We start from the raw sequence: 22,720 nt of genomic DNA on the forward strand, positions 1-22,720 counted from the left end.
TCCCTGCAGGGCTTTATCCCAACCCATCCCCACACCCCTTGCTCAACAGCCCCCCCTGCTTGTGTCTCCCCATGCAGTGGAAGGCCAGTGGCTAGAATGGGGTCCCTGGGGCCCATGTTCCACGTCTTGTGCCAACGGGACCCAGCAGCGCAGCCGGAAGTGCAGCGTGGCAGGCCCAGCCTGGGCCACGTGTGCCGGGGCCCTCACTGACACCCGGGAGTGCGGCAACCTTGAGTGCCCGGGTGAGTGTGCAGTGCAGAGGCAGCAGGTGGCGGCCCTGGACCAGGGGGCACCTGGGGCCACTCACGCCCCCCGTCTCTGCAGCCACAGATGGCAAGTGGGGGCCATGGAATGCGTGGAGCCTGTGTTCCAAGACATGTGACACAGGCTGGCAGCGCCGTTTCCGCATGTGCCAGGCCACAGGCGCTCAGGGCTACCCCTGCGAGGGCACTGGCGAGGAGGTGAAGCCCTGCAGCGAGAAGAGGTGTCCAGGTATTGCCCACCGGACCCTGGGGCTTGGGGGGAAAGTGCCTGGGCCTGGCTGAGCCCTGCTGCTGTACCCACAGCCTTCCATGAGATGTGCAGGGACGAGTACGTGATGCTGATGACATGGAAGAAGGCGGCTGCTGGCGAGATCATCTACAACAAGTGCCCCCCCAATGCCTCAGGTCAGGGGCAGGTGGCTCTCCCTGCAGGCCCCCCACTCCCCCTCCGCTGACATCCACCATCCCTGCTTTTCCCTTCCAAGCCTCCGGCCTCTGTGAGCCTCCATCCTGAGGTGTGGAATGAAGTGGGTGAGAGCTGAGCCCTCACATCCAGCCCTCTGTCCTGTCCCCCTGCAGGGTCTGCCAGCCGCCGCTGTCTGCTCAGTGCCCAGGGTGTGGCCTACTGGGGGCTGCCCAGCTTTGCCCGCTGCATCTCCCACGAGTACCGCTACCTGTATCTGTCAGTGAGTGCACCCTGCTGGGCTGGGGCGACATAGGGTCTATCCCAGGCTCTGGTGGGAGGTGGAGGGAGCTTGATTCTTGCTCATGCCCATGTGCCTTGGGCTATAGATGCGTGCCCACTTCTGCCCAGCTCTGCCTGTCCTTGTCTGGCAAACTCCTATTCATCCCTCAATACCGGACTCTCTTCCCTTAGCCCTAGTGCCTACGTCTCTGCACCTACAGCCCCCCTGAGCTTCTCCCTCATTAGGTGTTGCGAGCTCATCACAGTGTCCGTGTCCTGTGAGTCTGTGAGCTCCTTGAGGACAGGAACAAAGTTGAAATTATTTTTATGTCCCCAGTGCCAACCCAGGGCTCCCCATGGGGTAAAAATGGTGTTCGCGAACACGGCCTGTGTGTACTTGTCTGACTGGAACTGGTATTGTGTTTGTGCTTGGAACCTGTGTTTAAGAAGGGAGAGAGCACAGCGCACTTCAGCATGGGTGGACTCCTTTCCACTGGGGAGGTCCCTGGACTGTGTTTATCATCTTTTATATGTGCATCTGAGCTCCTTCCTTCTCTTGCTGCTTCTATTTCAGTCTTTTTTTAAGTGTCTCTAGGGATACTCTCTCTCTGTACGTCTCTTCCTTAGATTCTCTCTCCCCGCAGTTCCTTTGAGCATCTCTATCTGACCTTCTCCCTCTGGATGCGCATGGTGGCTGAACTGGAGCGGGACGGGCCAGGGGCTGGTCCCGGCTCTTGACGCTTCTGTTACAGTGGTTCCCTGTCACCTGCAGCTTCGGGAGCACCTGGCCAAGGGGCAGCGCATGCTGGCGGGCGAGGGCATGTCTCAGGTGGTGCGCAGCCTGCAGGAGCTCCTGGCCCGGCGCACTTACTACAGCGGGGACCTGCTTTTCTCCGTGGACATTCTGAGGAACGTCACCGACACCTTCAAGAGAGCCACCTACGTGCCCTCGGCTGATGACGTGCAGGTATCACTGCTCTGTCAAGAGGAAGGGGGGCTGAAGGTTCAGAAGCCCTCTTTTGGAAGTGGGGGAGGCCAAGCCCCTGTAGCTGAGTCTGCAGGGGGTGTGGCAGGTGTGGCTGTGGCGGGGAAGCTACTGTCCCTGGGGTGGTGACCTCCTGACCCCCACTGCTGTCTCCCCAGCGCTTCTTCCAGGTGGTGAGCTTCATGGTAGATGCAGAGAACAAGGACAAGTGGGATGACGCTCAGCAGGTGAGGGGCTGGGCTACCAGGCTTCTTCCCCCGTGGCTCACTCCCACCTCGGCCCCTTACACCCTTTCTGTCCCCAGGTGTCCCCAGGCTCTGTGCACCTGCTCCGGGTGGTGGAAGACTTCATTCACCTGGTGGGCGATGCTCTCAAGGCCTTCCAGAGCTCTCTGATTGTCACAGATAACCTGGGTACAAAGAGGCAGGCCGGGGAGGGGCTGCTGGACGGGGCCAAATGCAGGATGCCATAGGGGAGGGGATGGTTTCCGAGGGCTCTTCCTGTTTTACTCTCCTGTTCTCCGGTCCTGTCTTCCCTCATTTAACTCCTTAATTTTTTGTCTCCATATTTTCTTCCCATTCCCCCATTTCTTTGTTGTTTCTCTATGTGTCCGCCCCACCTCTGTGTCTGTACCAACCTTGACGTCTCCATCTGCCTTCCTGCTCTGTCTCCCCCACGTCTGTCTCTTCCCCATGATGGTTCTCTCCGTCTCTTATCTCTCTCGGTCCATGGCAGTGATCAGCATTCAGCGAGAGCCTGTCTCCGCTGTTTCCAGCGACATCACGTTCCCCATGCGGGGCCGCCGGGGCATGAAGGACTGGGTGCGGTACTCAGAGGACCGCCTCTTCCTACCCAAGGAGGTGCTCAGCCTCTCCTCCCCAGGGAAGCCGGCCGCATCTGGGGCAGCGGGCAGCCTGGGCAGAGGGAGAGGCCCCGGAACCGTGCCCCCTGGCCCCGGCCACTCCCACCAGCGCCTCCTGCCGGCAGACCCTGAGGATTCCTCCTCCTACTTTGTGATTGGTGCTGTGCTCTACCGCACCCTGGGCCTCATCCTGCCACCACCCAGGTGAGTCCCTGGGAGGAGGGACGTGGATGGGTCTGCTGTAGATCCTGGCAGGCCCAGGTAAGGAAGGAGGGCTGAGCCTGCGATGGCCACAGGGGATCCGTCCGGAACCTCCCGCAGCCTCTTGGACCTTTTTCCTGGCTGGGGACACAGGTGCTTCTCAGAGATGTCCATTGCAGCTCCCAGAGGCTGCAGAGGGGTCCAGGGGGTGTGGGACCGGGTTCTAGACCTCACTCAAAGTCCTAGGCCCCACTGAACCCTAGGCCTTCCTCTAGCCTTGGCCCCATGGTAGCCTCCTGCCTTTGGTCCAAAGCACCTTCCAGGTTCCCAGCTAGGTGTGGATACCTGCTGGCAGGAGCTGACCTCAGCATCTGTCCCCCAGGCCCCCGCTGGCTGTCACATCCAGAGTGATGACAGTGACCGTAAGGCCTCCCACCCAGCCACTAGCTGAGCCCCTCATCACAGTGGAGCTTTCCTACATCATCAATGTGAGTAGGGGCCTGGGCAGGGGACCCTGGGGTAATGCAGGAAGGGCAGGCCTGTCTGATGGGGAGGTGGTGTCCCCTTGACCGTGGGCTGAACCTCTGACCGGTGGGGCCCTGCCCTGCAGGATGGGTGGTGGTTGGGGTGGTGAGCACCTCACCCCACACTGGACCCAGTTCCTCTGCTCCCCAGGGCACCACAGATCCCCATTGTGCCAGCTGGGACTACTCCAGAGCGTGAGTTGGGCCAGGGCTCAGTGCAGGGAAGGCTACAGCCGCAGGACTACCCCCTCGGGTGGGGGTGTCCCACCTGGAAGGCCAGAGGGCGGGTTCCTGGGCACCATCCTTGGCCTAAGGGATCAAGGGCAGACCCCGGGGCTCTGGCTGCCTGCCTCTTGGACGTGGCCTTGCCCTGGGTCTCACCTCTTCTTGGGCAGTGGCTGGCACTGGGGGTGGGACTGCCGAGCCAGGCTGGGACTCATTCCCCCTCTCCCTGGACCCAAGAGACGCCAGCTCAGGGGACTGGGATACCGAGAGCTGCCAGACGCTGGAGACACAGGCAGCCCACACCCGCTGCCAGTGCCAGCGCCTGTCCACCTTCGCCGTGCTGGCCCAGCCGCCCAAGGACCTGGTGAGTGGGAGGGAAGTGCCCAGGATGGACAGGAGAAGAGATTCCTGGGTGCCAGGGGCCATCTGTGGTGGTGGCAGGGGGGGGACCTGGGTGATCCTACATGGCATCTGAGTAGGTATATTTGTGGGAGGGCACAAGGAAGTCTGTGCCCCCGGGATGGTGCCCACAGCGATGACACATGGCAGTGGGTGATTTGCCTACATGTACACACACGTGTGCATCTGGTTGTGAGCGGAAGAGTGAGTGACAGCATAAATACGCGTCTACTTACGTGACTGGGTCTGCTCCGTGCGCGTGTGAAGGCAGCAGTGAGCCCCCTCTGTGTGTACGCGTGACACAGATGGAGGTGCCAGTCTGTCCTAGACAGGAAGTGGGGGAGGGCGAGGGCACCCCTGCAGCTGCTCCCCACCCCCGTGACCCATCGGACTGTCTGCCCCTCTTCCCCAGACCCTGGAGCTGGCGGGCGCCCCCTCGGTCCCCCTTGTGATCGGCTGTGCTGTGTCCTGCATGGCACTGCTCACCCTGCTTGCCATCTACGCCGCCTTCTGGAGGTAGGTGGGATGGTGGGGGGTAGGGGTGGGGAAAGAGGTGTCCGGCCACCCCAGGTTGCTAGCTTTTCTGTGCCCACTGTGTACCCCCCACCCCACCCCCAGGTTCATAAAATCTGAACGCTCCATCATCTTGCTGAACTTCTGCCTGTCCATCCTGGCATCCAACATCCTCATCCTTGTGGGCCAGTCGCGGGTGCTGAGCAAGGCAGGTGCAGGCTCACAGGGGTGCCGGGGTGTGAGAGCGGGGTGAAGGGGGGGACGGCACGCACGTGCGTGTGTATGAAACTGAAGTGCTGGATGTGTGTAGACTCTCAAGCGGGGGTTGTGAGAGAGTGCGAGTGGGAGCTGGTGTGTGTGAGCATCCATGCGGGCGTTGGAGAGGGGGGTGTGTGTGTTCCAGGGAGAGATGTCTGTGTACATCTGCGAACGTGGAGGTGAGCTGAGCGAGTGTGTGCACGTGTGTTGGGGGTGTCTGCCGGCATGAAGGAGCCCAAGTGAAGCCTCTTGCACCTCTTGCCCACGTCTGATCTGTGCTGGCTGCCCCCCTTGTGCCCCCACGGCCCTCTCTACCTGTCGCCAGCCCTGCTGGTGCCAGACGTGTGGCCCACCTGGCCGTGACGTCGCAGGCCCTCCTGTTTGTCCCCCTCCCTGGCAGCCCCGTCTGTGCGTGGGCAGCCCGCCTGCCCGCCCGCCCGCCCGCCCCTGGATGCCGAGCACCGTGTGCGTGTCACTGAGCCCGTGTCGTGCTGTGTGTGGGTGCAGGAAGACGGGGGTGCCTGGCAGGGCTCTGTGGGGGGTGGAGCTCAGGTGGGCGACCGTGGCAGCGCCCAGCAGCAGCGAGCGTGGGAAGCCCAGCGCCTCCCACCCTGGCGGCTGCTCAGGGCCGCTCCCTGCCTTTGGTCTCCCCGCAGGGTGTGTGTACCATGACCGCCGCCTTCCTGCACTTCTTCTTCCTGTCGTCCTTCTGCTGGGTGCTCACTGAGGCCTGGCAGTCCTACCTGGCTGTCATCGGGCGGATGCGCACCCGCCTTGTCCGCAAGCGCTTCCTCTGCCTGGGCTGGGGTGAGCAGGGCCCGTGCTGGACCCTGTCCCTGGGCCTCGGGGCGAGGGCAGCTGGAGAGCTTCAGCTTTGGCCCCTGGTCTGCTCTCTGGTGCCAGACGTGGCCCCGGCCCTGCTATCTGGGCACAGGGGTCAGCTGGGCTGGGGGTCTGGGAGGATGAAGGACCCCGAGGATGGGCGGCCATCTCACTCTGGCTCCCCCACTCCCCCAGGTCTGCCTGCCCTGGTGGTGGCCGTGTCCGTCGGCTTTACCCGCACCAAAGGATACGGTACATCCAGCTAGTACGTGGGCCTCCCGGGGTGGGCAGCGGGGGTCTGTGGGCCTGATAGGGTTCCAGACTTCTTAGACTGCGATCCTGGCCCATGCCTGCTGTGGGCCTTCGGGCCAGTTGTCCCATGTCTGAGCCTCGGTTTCCCTGACTATAAAAGGCCGGGTTGGATGATCTCAGAACCGTTTACTCAGGGATCAGCCCTGTTTGACCCCCACGGTAGCCCCAGAGCCTTTGTTAGAGGGGTGACCGAGGCTCTGCAAGAGCCAGTGGCTCACTCTCACCCCGTCTGGGTCCTGGCCCCATGTGTGATGTGACCTGGCAGCTCAGGGAGTCCTGAGGGATGGTGTTTGAGGGTGGTGGCAAGCCTCCCTGGGTATCTGATACCCCCTGTTTCCCCCTTCCCCAGCTGCTGGCTCTCTCTGGAGGGTGGCCTGCTTTATGCCTTCGTGGGCCCAGCAGCTGTAATTGTCCTGGTATGTGCCCCTGCAGTGTCTTGGGACGGGCGTGTGGCCCCAGGGGGTCTGCCTCCTCCGCCTGGGGGTGTCCCTTCCAGGAGGGCATCTGGTGATCCTGTCTTCCCCCACTCCCACTCCACCGGGCCCCCAGGTGAATATGCTCATCGGAATCATCGTCTTCAACAAGCTCATGGCTCGCGATGGCATCTCAGACAAGTCCAAGAAGCAGAGGGCCGGGTAAGGGGAGGGGGGTTCTCTGTGCCGTGGCCTCATGGGCAGTGCTGTAGGCAGGGCGGGCCGCAGCCACCCTTGGAGACTCAGGGCTTGATGATGCGACTGGGGCTCCCTGGCCTTGGGGCATCAAGGGTGCAGGCAAGGTGGGCACCCGGTGTGCTCAGCTGCAGCCCCTCGCCCACCCTAACCCACCTCTCTCTCTCTCATCTGCCCTCCCCCTCCCACCCCACTCGGGGCTCACACCGCCCCATCTCCTCCCATTTCCTGTGTGTCTCCCCCCTTCTCCCATGTCTGTGCCGCCCCCGAGGTCGGAGCGGTGCCCCTGGGCCAGCCTGCTCCTCCCCTGCTCAGCGTGTGGAGCGGTCCCCAGCCCCCTGCTCAGCTCAGCCTCGGCCAGGAACGCCATGTTAGTTGTGCCCCCGTGGGAAAGGGGGGTGGGCAGGGGCAAAAGAATGGGGGGCAGTGCTCGTGGTTGGGGGGGGAGGAGGGATTCAGCCCAGCGCCCTGCCAACTCCTCCCACTCTCAAGGGTGATAGCAAAGGGGGCACAGGGAATGAATGTCTGTGCCTTCCAGAATATGCTGGAGTCCTGTGCCCCCGCCACGTTGCTCCCCGCCCCTGCCCCCCACCCCCGGCTTACATTTTATTCAGGCACAGCCACACCCTCCTCCTTACACCCCCAACCTACAGAGGCTCATAGAATCTTCGGCTCTCAGAATTTTTGAGCCCAAAGAACCTTAGAATTAGAATGATAGAATCTTAGAATAAGACAATCAGAAGCTAAGAATGTTCGAATGAGTGAATCAGAGAGTCTTATCATCTGTCATAGAATCTGAGACTTAGAATTTCAGAGGCATTGACTCTCACAATCAGTTGGAGGACAGAGAAGCTTGGAGGTAGGGAATCATTAGGCTGAGATGTCCCCTGGCAGCTGTGATTCTTAAAATCCCAGCCACGCAATAGTAGAATGAATGAATGAACTCACAAGGGTTTCAGGCCCAACCTTCCACTGAGGGCCAAAAAGGCAGCTAACCCTCCCTTGACCAGTGAGGGCCAGCTCTGGCTTGCTCACCTCCAGGGTCAGGGAGCTCACTGCCTGTGGAGGTGGCAGGGACCATCTCCAGGAGCTCCATGTAGTAGAAAGCTCCCTCTCACTTGGGCTGCCATCTGCTTCTCTGATCCAGTCTCTCAGAACTAACAGTCAAAAGCCTGGGCTTCAGAGGCAGCCAAGTTGAGTTTGCATCCTGGCTCTGGCTCTGCCTCTGCCCAGCTGGGCACACTCCAGTTTTCTCATCTGTAAATTGGGATAATAATCGCCATGCCTCTTTATTAGAGTTGTTTTGGCCACAGTGTGACTCATGTATGTAAAGTATTCGGTGTAGGGCCTGGCAGAGCATTGGTGGTTAATCAGTGGCAGCTCTCATGACTGTGATGAGGCCCTCTCTGTAGTCTTGGCTCTGCCCCCCCGGGGGTTGTAGAGGCCACTGTGTCCGCTCCCTGCCAGGGTGAACAACCCTGGACCACTCTTCCTAGGACAGGTCTTGGCCCCCTGCCCATGTCTCTGCCTTGTCCAGAGCCATGCCCACTCCTGCCTGCCTCTCCCACCCCAGTGTTCATGAGGCAGAGTGGGCAGGGTGGCATGGAGGGCAAGGCTGCCCCCACTGTGCCCTCATCGACTATTGCTGGTGGGGGCAGGCTGACACTGGTGCCCGGATGCCAGGGACCCTCTGCCTTTTTTCTCTGCCCTCCTTTGTCAAGGAGGCTGGGGACATGTGGGTTTGGCCCTGACCCCTGCCCTCCCCCTCCCACCCCCCTACCCCACCCCCTCCACCCCCGCCAGCTACGGTCTTTCTGCCCAGCTCTGAGCAGGCACCCTAGAGCCTGGCACCTCCTCCTTGGGAAACGGAGGCAGAGGAGCCCCTGCCGCCCTGGCCCCTCATCTCCCCTGAATATTTGTGCTCTGTGATGTCCTCCGTCCTCTCCAGCCGTTTAATCTTCCAGTGTGTCTCTGCCCGTCTCATCCCTGCTCTCACCGTGTCTGTCTCGCTTCGTCCCTCTTCCTCTCCTCCCCTCCCAGAGTCTCTGGGGATGCGGCCCAGGCCTGTGATTTTGTGCAAATTGGGGCTAAAACTCACAGCATCTGTACCTGTCTCCCTCCCCCTCTGTCCCACTGGTTCTCTCCAGTCTCTCCGTCTGTCACCTGATGCTGCCTCTGGCTCCGTCCCCGTGTCAGTGTGTCTGTCCCCTCCTCCTTCCTGGACCCCCAGTTTTCTGCTCTTTGTCTTTGTTCCGATTCTCTGCCCCCAGCTGCTCAGCCCCTCTCTGCCAGGGGACATGACTGGGGTTGTATCGTTGGGGGCCCCGCCAGTCTTGGGCAGCTCAAGGGCCCCAGGCTGAGTGCAGGCCCAGGCTCAGTCCAGCCTGGTCCCTGGGAAGGTCCCCGACGGACCATCTGCCTCGTCCTCAGGGCCTCACTCTGGAGCTCCTGTGTGGTGCTGCCCCTGCTGGCGCTCACCTGGATGTCTGCCGTCCTGGCCATGACAGACCGCCGCTCCGTCCTCTTCCAGGCCCTGTTCGCGGTCTTCAACTCTGCTCAGGGCTTTGTCATCACGGCCGTCCACTGCTTCCTGCGCCGAGAGGTGGGCTGGGCCTCTCCCTGGCCACATCCACCCCTGCCCGTGACCACGCTGGTCCCTTGCCACTCCCTATGGTGCAGACGAGCACAGCTGGGGAGGATTAAGGCCCTGGCCAGGCCCCCATTTGCGCAGCTCTTGGTGTGGAAGCTGATAACCTGGGCAGCCTTGGCCCCCCTGGGGCTCCTTCTACCCACCCCCCTAGGCTGGATACGCTGCTTTGCTTCCATGCCCATCTGGGTGCCTGGGGTGGAAGGCACAGCTCACTGTAGCCAAGGGGCCCTGTGGTGGCCTCAGGCCCAGCAGGCACCTGCTGTCCCCAGGTCCAGGACGTGGTGAAGTGCCAGATGGGTGTGTGTCGGGCTGATGAGAGTGAAGACTCCCCCGACTCATGTAAGAACGGGCAGCTGCAGATCCTGGTGAGTGAGGAGGCCCAGGCAGGGCACAGGTCAGTTCTGAGTGCCCCCTGCCCTAGACCCCTCACCTTCCCCTTCACTCTGCTCTGTCCCCATCTTTCTGGGTACAGAGATCAGGTTTGATTCTGGCTCAGCCGCTAACAGCTGAGTGGCCTTGGGCAAGTCCCCCCTTCAGATATCCCCCGCTCTTGGGTGGGGCTGGAGGAGACCACACCGGGGGCCCCTCTGCTCTGTTGGGCAATGTGCCATGGGCAGACCGTCTGGCTGGGTAGGGAGGGGCCTGAGTTCCCTCCCACCCTGATACATGGATCCTCTCTCTGCCTGTCTGCTCTCTCCCTCTCTGCCTATAGTCAGACTTTGAAAAAGATGTGGATCTGGCTTGTCAGACTGGTGAGTGTGCCAGGGCAGCGCTGAGAATGGCCCCAGATATGGGGATGAACAGGGGGCCCCCCAGCCCTACCATGGGACGCTCCAGTGGATTCTGGCTGTGGGGTCCAGCTTTTGAGTCAGGCAGCCCTGAGCTGGAGTCAAGGCTGTGAATACCACCCACTGTATGACTTTGAGTGGACAGCTTACTCCTGGAGCCTCACTTATAAAGGAGAGAAATCTCTTCTCTAGGGTGGATAGGAGCCTTAAATCAATTAGGGGACCAAATGCCTAGCAGGGTGCTCAGCACCAAGTGGCTGTTATATTATTGTGTCATTTCCATGATTCTTATCAGAATCTCCAAGTTTTGTCACCTAGGGCGGAGCTGCCCAAGGAGCAGGGAGGAACACGGCCCTTTTGACAGCCTTGAGGCTCTGGGGTCGGAGGTCAGGACCTGCACCTGGGCACCGTGGGGGCAGGGGCCTTGGCTTCATTCCTTGCTTTGCCTGGCTGTGGATCTCGGGGATAGTCGCCGTCTTAATCCCCGTGTTAATCACCCAGCCGTCACTCCGGGACTCAGTTGCCCCTAGCGTTCAAGCTCAGGGCCTTGGTACCTGCCCAGCCTGGGCAAGGAGACATCTGGGGGCTCCTGCTCCCCCGGACTGACTTCTCTCTGCTCCTGCCCCCAGTGCTGTTCAAGGAGGTCAACACTTGCAACCCATCCACCATCACGGGCACGCTGTCCCGCTTGTCTCTGGACGAGGATGAGGAGCCCAAGTCCTGCCTCGTGGGCCCCGAGGGCAGCCTCAGCTTCTCACCACTGCCTGGCAACATCCTGGTGCCCATGGCAGCCTCACCAGGGCTGGGGGAGCCACCGCCCCCGCAGGAGGCCAACCCCGTGTACATGTGTGGAGAGGGCGGCCTGCGGCAGCTGGACCTCACATGGCTGCGGCCGGCCGAGCCGGGCTCCGAGGGGGACTACATGGTGCTGCCCCGGAGGACTCTGAGTCTGCAGCCTGGCGGCGGGGGTGGAGGTGGCGAGGATCCCCCGCGGGCCCGGCCTGAGGGCACCCCCCGGCGGGCCTCCAAGTCCCTGGGCCACACCGAAGCCTACCCCAGCTTCCTGTCTGTGGAACACTCGGGCCTGGGGCTGGGCCCTGCCTATGGGTCTCTACAGAACCCCTACGGGATGACCTTCCAACCGCCGCCGCCAACACCCAGCGCCCGCCAGGTGCCAGAGCCGGGGGAGCGCAGCCGGACCATGCCCCGAACTGTGCCTGGCTCCACCATGAAGCTGGGCTCCCTGGAGGTGAGGAGCTGCCGGGCCTGGGGCTGGGGGTCAGAGGCCTGCCCTAGGGCGCCCATCACTGTTTGGCAGCAGCCGGGAAGGGACAGCTGGCAGCCTCCTCATACAAAGTCCCAGGAAGTATATGTGCTGTGGGCTTCTCCTCTGTTGATGCCCACGGCGGCTCCAAGGGAATCCTGGCTCCTGTGAGCTCCTCAGATGGGCCTGGTCTCCACACGCTGAGGGTGCCCTTCTCGAAGGTGCTCACATTTGCTTGAGTGCCCGTTTTGGGGTGAACTGGTCAGGGTGGGCCCTCCTTAAAGGGGCCCATGGCTCAGACCTGGTGCCTTATTGCTAGGGAAGCCATATCTAGGGGCCGAGAACCTGGGCCTCCAAGTCCCTGAGTTCAGATCTGAGCGCTGCTGAATCAGCAATGAGATCTGGTGCCCAGTCTCCCCTCCCCGAGACTCACGTAATCTCTCTTCACTCTAATCTCTCTGAGCCTCAGTCTCCTCATTTGTAAAGTGGGGATAACGTAGCAGCCTCTTGGTAGAGTTGCGAGGACTAATTGATGGATATAAAACATTTATCTCTGTGTGGAGCAGGTAGAAAGTGCTAGATAATTGAGGAGTGCTACTGTTACCGTTCCTGAGATCAGCCTCAGGCACTGCCTACAGGCCTGTGGTAATTGCCTCGCTCTTCCCCCCCGGGGAAAACAAGCCCCTCTCTTTCCATGCCTATGTGTTTTCTGTGGCTGCCCTGCCTTCTGTCTGGCTCCCTCAGGCCCACTCCCTGCAGGGAATCACTGGCAACAAGCAGTTGATAGTGACCCACTGTAGAACTCTAGAACATTCTAGAACTTTCATTGGCAGGATGAGGAAGGTGTGGATGAGGGAAGGGGCAGGAGTCACTGCTTGGGCACTGTTGGCTGCTCATGTTTGGGCCCCAGAAACTGGCTCCCCATCCTCCCTATGGAGAAAACTAAGTTAACAGCTAGAAGGTTCGCAAGTTTAGTTTTTCCTCCCAAAATGTTTCTTGAACATTTGGTGCCTGCTCCTGCCGCAGATGGCAGAAACAGGAAGGCGTCACAAAGACAGAAAACTCTCGACACGGGCAGTGGGGAGGGGAGTGCTCAGCATCATGGCAGGTTTTGTTCTGTGGACACCTGCCCATGCTTGGGCCCCTGAGGAGGGGCCAGCACTGGGCTCCTTGTGTGGGAGGTAGCAATAAACGTGGCAGAGCCTTAAGGGGTCAGGAATGACGTCCAGAATTCTGGTGTGGGCAACTGCGATGGGGCGGGGGCGGAGGAGTGCGTTTGGGGCGGGGGAAGTTAGAGTTTATTCCATTGGGCGCAGCTGTGTGCGCGGTGTCTGTGGACATGAGGGAGCAAGGAGAAGGAGTCCCACGGCCTCTGAAAGTGCAGTGTGACCAGAAATGGGGAGGACACGCACGTGCATGGTGAAGGACTGGGGAGAGTCCAGGGCAGAGTATCGGGGCCTAGAGTTGGAGAAGTCAGGGTGGGTGGCTGAGAAAGAGCAGGCAGGGAGGTGGAAGGACCAGGAGAGGGTGTCACCAACTGCAGTGGTGGTGAGTGTGTGTGCAGGCCTGGGACTGGGGAAATCTAGATGGTGATTTTAGCCACATTCTTGAGGACTTGTGGGCAAGTCCCTTCTCCCTGGACCTGTTTCCCTGGTATAACATGGGAAGGTTGGTCTTGGTCTCATGAGTGCTCCCATGCTGACATTCTGAGACGCTGAGGACTTCTTGAGTGGCACTGGACGCAGAGTAGGCCACCAGGGCCTTGAAGGTGGTCTTGGGCAAGTGAGAGTCGGGAGAGGCATGAGGGATGGAGGCGGGGCCGAGTTTGGCAGAAAAAAGGGACAAATTGCAATCGAAGGAAGGCTTCTGTGATGCTGAGTCCTGTATCTGCAGTGGGATGGAGGTTTCCAGGGAGAGGGGAGCCTGTTGGTGTCAGAGAGGATGGGACGAGGTGGGTCAGGACAGGGATTGCCTCTGGGGCACAGAAGAAGGAGGGTCTGCCCTGTGGTCTGGCCTGGGGATCTGTGTCCCTGCCTCGTTGGAAGTCTGCACTGTGGCATCTGGCCGCTGTGTAGGTGCACGTCTACACGTGTGCCCGCCTGCGTGTACCCCTTGGGGTGGGATTGCACTTCAGTGCCTCATCTCTCATGCCTCTGCCCCATTTCCACAACCTCAAGGGCTACCCTTTAAAGGATTCCTAACTCCTGGGCCTAGGCAGGGGGACAGACCCCAAGGGAGCAGACTTCCTGTCTCTAAAGCCCCTGCACTTGGTTAAAAAGTTCTCTTCTCCTTCACTGCCTCCTGGTTGCTCCTTCTCAGCGAAAGAAGTTACGGTATTCAGACCTGGACTTTGAGGTAAGTGCTCCAGTGCACGTGTGTGTTGAATTGTGTGTGTGTGGGGTGGGGGGTGTCTGGCCGTGGAGGGTCCCCTCCTAAAATTAATCCAAGTGCCAGTGCACGGCCTGAGCCCATGACAGTCCCTCCGCTGCCCAAGGCCAGAGCTCTGGGGTGAAGACCAAACCAGGCCTTGTCCCAGAGGGGGCCCAGTAGCAGGCGGGGATGTGGGGACCCAGGTGCTGAGTGCCCCGTGGGGAGCACCTCTCCTGACGCCCTGTGGCTCCCAGAAGGTGATGCACACCCGGAAACGGCACTCGGAACTCTACCACGAGCTCAACCAGAAGTTCCACACTTTCGACCGCTACCGCAGCCAGTCCACGGCCAAGGTGAGAGCTCCTCCTATGGCTGCCCCTGCCCAGAGCTGGGGGCCCGACCGGGCACAGTGGCCCCTGCGGTCAGACTCTGAGCCATGGTCCCCTGTTGCAGAGGGAGAAGCCGGTGGGGGGCGGTGTGTGTGTGTCTGTGCGTGTCCCTGGGTGGGGCAGCCAGATGGAGCGTGTCCAGCATAAGTACCCGGACTGGGTAGGGGTGAGGTGGCCCATGAGGTACTCATTTTCTCCCTGCCCTCCTCCCCAGCCTCAGCCCGCCTCACCAAGGGCCTGCCTGTGGCATAAGCAACAGTCTGGGGTTTTGGGGGAGGTGGTATCGGTGGGGGCTCCCCCAGGATCTTGAGGATGATGGGCAGACAGGAGACATGGTCTCAGGGGCCCGCTCTGAGCACAGGGGTCAGGAACCCAGCTCTGGAACCGGTGGATCTGGATTTGAACCTCACTTGATTGGTGGTAACGTGGGACATCACCAGTTGGGCCTCTTCAGTTGGTTCTTCTGTACAACGGGCGGGAGGGTTTTGGCCCATCTCCACCGGCCCTTTTTGCTCCACCCACAGGAGAAGCCCAGTCCAGGGGAGCGTCCCGGCTTATCCCAACAGCGGCGACATCAGAGCTGGAGCACCTTCAAGTCTATGACGCTGGGCTCGCTGCCCCCCAAGCCCCGAGAGCGGCTGGCCCTGCACCGGGCAACAGCCTGGGAACCCACAGAACCACCGGACGGCGACTTCCAGACGGAGGTGTGAGTGCCACGCCGGACTGCCCACTGCGTATAAATATTATATATCTCTCTATTTTCACACTCCACTTTGGAACTACCCAGGAGCCAGCGCCCCCTCCCCTCTCCCGAGGGCTGGGCAGGGAGGCACAGTGGACTCGGCCAGGCTGGGGGAGCCAGACACGGTGTGCCCGGGGGGCCGGGGCTCTTCCCTGTTTCTCAGAGGCCCCTCAGCTCCTGGAGCCCCATCTTCACCCCCAGCCTGTCTGTCCCTGTCCCTGGCTGGGGAGGGGGGAGGGGAACTTTGTTGGGAATAAACTTCACTCTGTGGATTTTGCTTCTGAGCTGCTTGCTTCCCCAGGAGAAGGCCCAGCCCTGGGACCCTCAGCTTTGTTCCTCTGTCTCTGTGATTCACTTCTCTTGGTCTTAACACATTGTGATGGGGTCCATCTGGGAGGGGAGGGTGGCCTGGGCTATGACCTCATCTTTACACCTGACTCTCTGGGTGACCCTGGACACATCCCTTCCCCTGTTGGGGTATAGGGTAAGCAGATTGGGAATGTAGGGTGGGGCCCCTTGAAGCCAGACTTCCTCAGTGGCTGTGATGGGCATGGCTGCCTTTCACTGAGACCTAGAGGCCAGGCAGAGCTTAGTGACCTCAGTTTCCTCATCTGTGAAATGGGGATGGTGACAGTACCTACCTCATAGGGTTGTTATGAGAATGAAACAATGTAACAGATATAAAGAGCTTAGTAAGTGCCTGGTACATTAGCTGTTTAAGTATTAGCTGTTGCCTGCAGTACTTGGTCTCCTGCTGTGCACCATGTTAGGAGCTCCACGCCCTCGGCCTGGACCCCTCACCACAATTTGCAGGAAGGTTTCAGGCGGCCCGTTTTGTGGATAAGAAAATGAAGCCAGAGGTGGGAAATGACTTGCTCAAGGCCACAGTCAGAGGCAGGACTGGGACTGCATCTTTATCAACACTCTCCTAGTAGGAATGGAAGCTTGAGCTCAACTTGCAGGGACCCAACCTTCATGGTTGCAGGAAACGTCAGGAAGCTGGGTGCTGGGGGAGCCTCCAGTTCCAGGGCTCAGGTGGATGTGGGGAGGAGGGGCCAGGTCAGCTTGGTGCCAGAGGGCAATTTCTAGGGCATAGTCTTGACAGGCCTGAGTGAGTGGACGCTGCTCGGTTCCCAGGAATCTAGAAGTGACCAGATAGGATCAGTGTGGAGATGTGTTGATCTGGCTCTTCTGTGGTTAAGCAGCCACGGGAGCAGAGGCCACAGGTACATCTTCTGCTCAGTTAACAGCATGGGAGCCTCTGAGACACAGGCACAGCCCCTTGGGGAGCTGACCTTCTCTGGGGTGGACATGTCAGAGGGAGGGATTAGGTGTGGCAGGGGACTGAATTGGGAGAAGGAAGAAGGGACTGGCTATTGGGGTGGGGGTGGGTACCACAGCTGATGGCCTCCTGGAGCGGCTGGAGGACTGGGAGTCCTGGTGGTACAGGCTCCCCCAGGCTCCTCTGAATCCTGCCACCTGTGGGCCCAGTCAGAGGAGAGAGCGGACCACCTCCCCCCCAGGCGATTGCTCAGCAGCTGGGCTTCCCTCCCCTCTGGCAGCGCCAGCACTTCTGGGCGCAAAGCGTTCATTCAGGTACCACCTCACTTGAGTCTTCAAGGTGGGTATTGTGATTCCCCCATTTTACAGACTAGGAAATCAAGGCTCAGAGAGGGGCCAAACCCCCCATGGCTTGTAAGCTGCTACATTGGAACTTGCGGCCAGAAGGAGAAGAGCCCTGGTACCAGCCAGTTTAGGCGGAAGGGGACTTTGGTTGAAGTTGCAGCACTGGGGGCAGTAGGCGGGTGGTCAGTCTTGGGCGATGGGAGCCAAGGTCAGGCTGTGGCCAGATTTGCCATCCCTTCCAGCTGCTCTGAGTGTCAATGCCATTCTTTCAGGCAAACTTCCTCACTCCCCTGGGCCCCCAGGCTTCCTTCTCCCAGCTCAAATCGCTCAACTCTGCCCCCAGAGGGAAAGAAACTTTCTCTTGAATTCCAATCAGAAAAACCCCCAAGGAAGGACTCTGATTGGCCCCAGGCAGGGGGTGGGGCACTGTGATTGGCAGCCCCCTTGAGAACCTCAGGGGAGGGGGAGGGGGCGTAGGTCTCTAGAAAAGGGAGCCCTTTTCCCAGTTGTGCTTAGTCACTCAGTCGTGTCTGACTCTGCAACCCCATGGACTGTAGCCCGCCAGGCTGCTCTGTCCATGGGATTCTCCAGGCAGGAATACTGGAGTGGGTTGCCATGCCCTCCTCCAGGGAATCTTCCCAACCCAGGGATTGAACCCAGGTCTCCTGCATTGCAGGCGATTCCTTACCGTCTGAGCTCTTCCCAGAAGGGGGTTTAAAGGCTCACACAAACAAAGCCCCCTGTCTCTGACCTTGTGCCAGCAGACCCTACCCCACATTCCTGGGCTAGGCTTTCTCTGAAGCATCACCTAAAACCCTCTGGGTGCCTTTCCTTTGTTCCTGCCTTCCTCCTTCCCAGCGCTGTGCTCCACTGGCTCCACTAGGATCTCTCCAGCTGAGATACAATGTGCATCCCCCCGCCCACCCCCCTTGCCGTTCTTAGTTTCTTGCTTTGTATCTGGTTTGAGGAGGAGGGTTAATATTCACCTGATTGATTCTGCGCCAAGAGCAGAGCTGCAGCAGAGGCTCCTGGAGGGCTTTGAGACTCACCACCTCCATGGTCAGGGGCAGAGCTTTCCTGTGTGGAGGGCTCTGCTCCTCTCTGCCCCTGAGTCCCCACTCCCCAGGCAGTGATGCACTGTGTCTCCTCAGACAGGTTGCCGGGCCCTGTCTGACTTGGGTTTCCTTATCTATAGTCCCGATTGCCCTTTCATCTGGGCTAGTATCTAATAACTGTTGTGTCTTTCTTTTTTTTTTTTAAGTCTTTATTGAATTTTTGTTACAGCATTGCTTCTGTTTTATGTTTTAGTTTTTGGCCCCTAGGCATGTGGGATCTTAACTCCCTGACTGGGGATCAGACCTGCACCCCCTGCATTGAAAGGTGAAGTCTTAACCACTGGACCTCCAGGGATGTCCCCTGTCCTGTCTTTGATCTCATTGTCTTCCTTGTTCTTTCTGCCTCCAGTCACTACCTAGCTCTAGTGTCATCTTTCCAAAATGCAGATCTGGCCAGGCCACTGCTCTCCCTACTAAGACGCCTTCCATCCACCCTGGAATTAGCCTAGAATGCGAGGCCTTTGGTGATGTGATTGTTGCCTACCTCTCCTGACCCATCTCCCTCACCTCTGTGCCTTTGCACGTGCCATTTCTTCTGCCTGGAACTTCTGCTGGCTCCCATTGACAACTTCCCCTTTAGCCTTCCAGATATAACCCCAGTGGCCCCCTCCATGAAGCTGCCCCTGAACTCCCCACCTCAGCCCTCAGCACTCGCTGGGCTCCCACAGCCCTGGCACACGTTGCCACTCTTGCACTGTCGCTGGCTGTCATCTGTGTCAACTGGTTTGGGTTTGTGCACTCAGATGAGGGCTCCATGTGGAACTGTGGCTCTTTACTGAGAGACCAGAAAGTGAAAGGGTTAGTCACTCAGCCCTGTCCCACTCTGCAGTCCCATGGACTGTAGCCTACCAGGTTCTTCTGTCTCTGGGATTCTCCAGGCAAGAATACTGCTGTGGTAGCCATTCCCTTCTCCAGGGGATCTTTCTGACCCAAGGATTAAACCCAGGTCTCCCACACTGCAGGCAGATTCTTGACTAAACCACCAAGGAAGCCCTGAGAGAGATGGAATGCACAAATCTCTCTAAACAATGGTTTTCTCATCTGCAAAATGGGGATACTGATCATCCTTACCCAGCCTTCCTGTATCCAGAACATGGCTTGAGATTATTCCCAGGGAGAGTTTTGCAGGTGGTATCCATTCCTCCCTCCCATTATTCCTTCCTGGGCCTTAGTGCTAGCTTAGGACCCCAGGTGGGAAGTGAGCCCAGATGCTGTCCAGGGTGCTGAAAGAGACTTGCCACCCTCCCAGGCAATAAGGAGACAGCAGCCTGAGCAGCTCACCCAAGCTCACCTGCAGCCTTTCCTTGCCTTTCAGACTGTGGCAAGGTCATGGGTGAGCAGACCATCCCCACTTTCATAAGATCATACCCTGGGAATGTCCAACAAAAATATAATGCAAACTCTCTCTCACTCTCAAAGTTGCTCAGTCGTGTCCGACTCTTTGCAACCCCATGGACTGTAGCCCGCCAGGCTCCTCTGTCCATGGAATTCTCCTGGCAAGAATACTGGAGTGGGTAGCCATTCTTTTCCCCAGGGGATCTTCCTGACTCAGGGATTAAACCTCAGTCTCCCACATTGCAGGCAGATTCTTAATCTGTCTGAGCCTAATGCAAGCTACATATGTAATTTAAAGCTTTCTAGTAGCTATTTTTTTTAAGTAAAAATTAACGACATTCATTTAAATAATCTATTTAGCCCACTATATCAAAATGTTATTATTTCAAAAACACATAATCAATATAGAAAATTATCGATGAGCTACTTTACATTCTTTTTCCATACCTAATTCTCTGAAAGTGTGTGCATTACATGTACAGTATGTCTCAATTCAGAATTGAGGACTCAGTAGCCACATGTGGTCAGTGGCAATCATATTAGACAGCACAGCTCTAGACAGAATAAAGGCAGTGACCTTGGGCAAATCAATTCAGCGACCTCTGAAAAGGAGGTAGGAATACTACCTGCCTCAACTGGTCATGGGAGGATTCATGGAGGTGATATAAGATGGGTTCCCAGCTCAGTGCCAGTACCGAGTAGGTCCAAAGTCGATATTCCTGGGATTTGGGTATTCAGGAGACCCTAATTGGCAGAAAGGGGGTGTTAGGGATGCAGGAGAAGGTCCTGAGGAGACCTGTGCACTGGTATCTGGCCTACTTACACTACACACCCCCTCCCCTCACCCTCTACAACCACCCTCACAACCCATCTTCCTTTTTTCCCACCTGCAGCCCCAGATCCTGGGATAAGGGAGGCAGGTTAGGAAAGGCACTTGGATCAACATTTTAAAACTCAATTGAATTTAATTCACTTCCATTAGACACCAATTAAAAGAAAATTAGGTGGCCTAGGTGGCCAGAGGGAAAACCTGGGTGGAGGGTGCTGCCACCTTCTGTCTCTCTGGACTCATTTCCCTTGAGGCTGCTTCTTGCAACCCCTGGGCAGTTCATGGGGTCCAACAGCTGGGGCTTTTTAGAGCCAGTACCCAGTGCCCCCTATTTCTCCTCCTTGCACTCTTCCAAGGACACCAACCCCAGGAACCCCTCTCAGGCCCTTGAAGCACTTGCTAAGTGACCAGGGCAGGGGAGACTCGAATAAGGGTTTTGGAGTTTCAGACTAGTGGAAATCCAAGAAGGGTGTTGGGTAGGGGTTGGCAGGATCAGATTTAATAGGGTTGCTCAGGGTGAATGGGAAATGGATGGGGGCAGTTACTGAAGAGTGAGATGGATGCGGAGAGACCAATGAAGAGACCACGCATAACAAGGAAACTTAAATTAGGGGGATGCTACATGGCAACCCACTCCAGTACTCTTGCCTGGAAAATCTCAGGGATGGAGGAGCCTGGTAGGCTACAGTCCATGGGGTCACAAAGAGTCAGTCAGACACAACTGAGCGACTTCACTTCACAGACGGGGCACGGAATCTGAATGTATGCAGCAATGGACTTGTCAGCCCCTGGTATGGGTGTTATCAGAAGGAGCCAAGGGTGACTTGTGGGCTTCTGTCTTAACATGCCCAGATGGATGACCATGCCATTGAATTCGGAGGCCAGGAAGAGGATCAGCTGTGGGGGAGACAATTACGACTTTCACCTTGAGCCTGTTAACACTGTAATACCTTGGAAATAGTCAAGGGGGAATTTCAAGTAGGAAGTAGGTGGTTAGAAATACAGGACTGGAATTCAGGAAAAGGGCGGCATTAGAGTCACTGACATGGCAGGAAGCATACTGGAACAGGCTGCAGGGTGAGGGGGAGGTGAAGAAATTAAGGCAGGATAGACAATTTCTGAAATGGAGATATGAAAAGAAGGAAAGAAAGCTCAGGGGCCACTGTTGATTCTGAAGGTGAAGTTACCCGGAGAGGATGATGGAATGTTTCCAAGGATGGAGAGGCCGTCCTTACCCCCTCCCCAAGATCCTACATAATGATAGACCAAAAATAACCAGTCTTACTGTCCTGGGAGGCAGGGTCCTGAGCCCTGGTAATGGATGTCATCACAGAGATTGATTCTGCTCATTTGCTGGGCGGCAGGCCAGACACAGTTCCTGAAGGAGGGTGGGGGAGGAGAGGGGTGGGCATTCAACGAAACCTTGGCTCTAAGGTCTTCTGGGAAGAGGGAACTCTGGACTCTACAGAGTAGGGAGCTCCCAGGCACAAGATGGACAGACAAACCCACTGCCTTGGGCTCTCTGCGGCCCTTGTCCTGTTCCTTCTGACCAGGCAGGAACAGGGGTGAGCTCACCCCACAAGCCTCAGCTGCCCACTGACCCTGCTCCAGGCTGGTATGTCCCAATCCCTGGTGGTGGCACAGCACAGCACCAGCCATCAATCCAGGCATCCCCAGGGTCAACCGAGAAAGTCAATATTTAATTTGGGCACCATGTTAATGCCATCGATTGCTGACTCCCCTCCTCCACTTCCTCAGACTCATTTGTCACTTCCCACCCATGGGGGGCGGGGTGGGGTGATGCAGTACTGGAACCCAGGGGCGGTGGAGCTCAGCCAGGGTCAGCTTGGGAAAACTGGCTGCATGTGGGGGTGCTACCCTTAGCCACCCAGCCTCCCATTCTCCCTGAAAACCACTGATCTGCTTTGTTTGAGTTTCCTGAGCTCTTGTCTCCAGCAAGGAGCAGGTGGGGAGGTATACATTCCTCCCAGGCAGGGACTGAGCCTGACTCCCTGCAGGGTCCGTATATAGAGCAGGTGTGGTTGCAGGCTGAGCATTGAAGGGAAGGATATAAACCATGAAGGACCCACCGTGGGACAAAAGTGAGGCCCAATCCTGAGACCCAGAACCCGAGGGCCGTGTTGGCTCAGGCTTCTGGAGCCCCTCCCAGGTGCCCACCACTGTGCCCGTGTGATGCTGTGGAACCCACACAGGGACTTTATATGGACTCCTTCTCTGGGCCCTGGAGGTGGGCTTCGGGGAGAGTTGAGCTTAGAGACCTAGAGCCCCTCTGAGCAGTGAAAGAGGCTGAGGGGAGGGCAGAGCCCATCTCAAAACTAGGCTGGGTCCAGCTCCACCATGTGTTCTTGTCAGCTCTGTGGATCCAGATATGGGCTGGGGGGCTGTGCCTCTGCACCCGGCCCAGCCCACCCACACTCAGGAAAGGCATGAAGTCTGCTTTACGGGCCAGGCTTGTGCTCAAAGCACAACTCCGTCCCAAACTTCTGATCGACCTTGGGTAAATTAAATAACCTCTCTGAGCCTTAGATTCCTCTTCTGAGAAGTTTCTTAGGGCCTGGATCATTTTTTATAGTTTTAGAGGGTCAGGGATGGGCAGGGGCAAACCTTGGCCCAAGGAGGTATTACGAGAGTTCTCACACCGAGCAGTTGTCACATCTGGTGCAGCCTTGAGAAGCTTCTGGCAACATGCTCTGAGGCTGCTCACTATCAGTTAGGCCTGGGCCACTGTGGCCCCCTTGGTGTTCCTCATTATGCAGAGCTCAAGAGCCAAGACTGTGTCACCAAGGGGACAGTTGGGTCAGGCCGGCCATGTGGCACTGGGTGTGACCCAACAGGCAGTCCAGCTTGAGGCACCAGCAAGGTGGCAACAACATA

The 22,720-nt window shown here is 58.2% G+C and overlaps 1 protein-coding gene across 10 annotated transcripts in view; it reads left to right on the forward strand.

The window, feature by feature from the left end:
- The window catches only part of ADGRB2 (adhesion G protein-coupled receptor B2), a 36,893-nt gene extending 21,701 nt beyond the window's left edge, over positions 1-15,192 (forward strand). For 4 of the 10 annotated variants that reach the window (XM_024982268.2, XM_059879435.1, XM_024982291.2 and 1 more), the window contains 25 exons: positions 78-242; positions 325-492; positions 567-668; positions 843-949; positions 1,721-1,915; positions 2,092-2,160; positions 2,238-2,346; positions 2,669-2,999; positions 3,379-3,484; positions 3,672-3,715; positions 3,983-4,109; positions 4,557-4,660; positions 4,763-4,865; positions 5,572-5,722; positions 5,933-6,002; positions 6,399-6,465; positions 6,599-6,684; positions 6,989-7,087; positions 9,148-9,319; positions 9,637-9,732; positions 10,080-10,119; positions 10,785-11,404; positions 13,739-13,774; positions 14,044-14,142; positions 14,703-15,192. In XM_024982268.2, the coding sequence (XP_024838036.1) occupies positions 78-242; positions 325-492; positions 567-668; positions 843-949; positions 1,721-1,915; positions 2,092-2,160; positions 2,238-2,346; positions 2,669-2,999; positions 3,379-3,484; positions 3,672-3,715; positions 3,983-4,109; positions 4,557-4,660; positions 4,763-4,865; positions 5,572-5,722; positions 5,933-6,002; positions 6,399-6,465; positions 6,599-6,684; positions 6,989-7,087; positions 9,148-9,319; positions 9,637-9,732; positions 10,080-10,119; positions 10,785-11,404; positions 13,739-13,774; positions 14,044-14,142; positions 14,703-14,888 (3,452 nt within the window). In that variant the 3' untranslated portion in view covers positions 14,889-15,192. Of the gene's footprint in view, positions 1-77; positions 243-324; positions 493-566; positions 669-842; positions 950-1,720; positions 1,916-2,091; positions 2,161-2,237; positions 2,347-2,668; positions 3,000-3,378; positions 3,485-3,671; positions 3,716-3,982; positions 4,110-4,556; positions 4,661-4,762; positions 4,866-5,571; positions 5,723-5,932; positions 6,003-6,398; positions 6,466-6,598; positions 6,685-6,988; positions 7,088-9,147; positions 9,320-9,636; positions 9,733-10,079; positions 10,120-10,784; positions 11,405-13,738; positions 13,775-14,043; positions 14,143-14,702 lie in introns of those variants that run through there. The other 6 variants (XM_024982281.2, XM_024982301.2, XM_010802505.4 and 3 more) reach the window with 5 other exon arrangements.
- The last annotated feature ends 7,528 nt before the right edge of the window (positions 15,193-22,720 follow it).

This window comes from Bos taurus, chromosome 2 (genome assembly GCF_002263795.3).
Source record: "Bos taurus isolate L1 Dominette 01449 registration number 42190680 breed Hereford chromosome 2, ARS-UCD2.0, whole genome shotgun sequence".
In the NCBI taxonomy this organism is placed as follows: Eukaryota; Metazoa; Chordata; class Mammalia; order Artiodactyla; family Bovidae; genus Bos; species Bos taurus.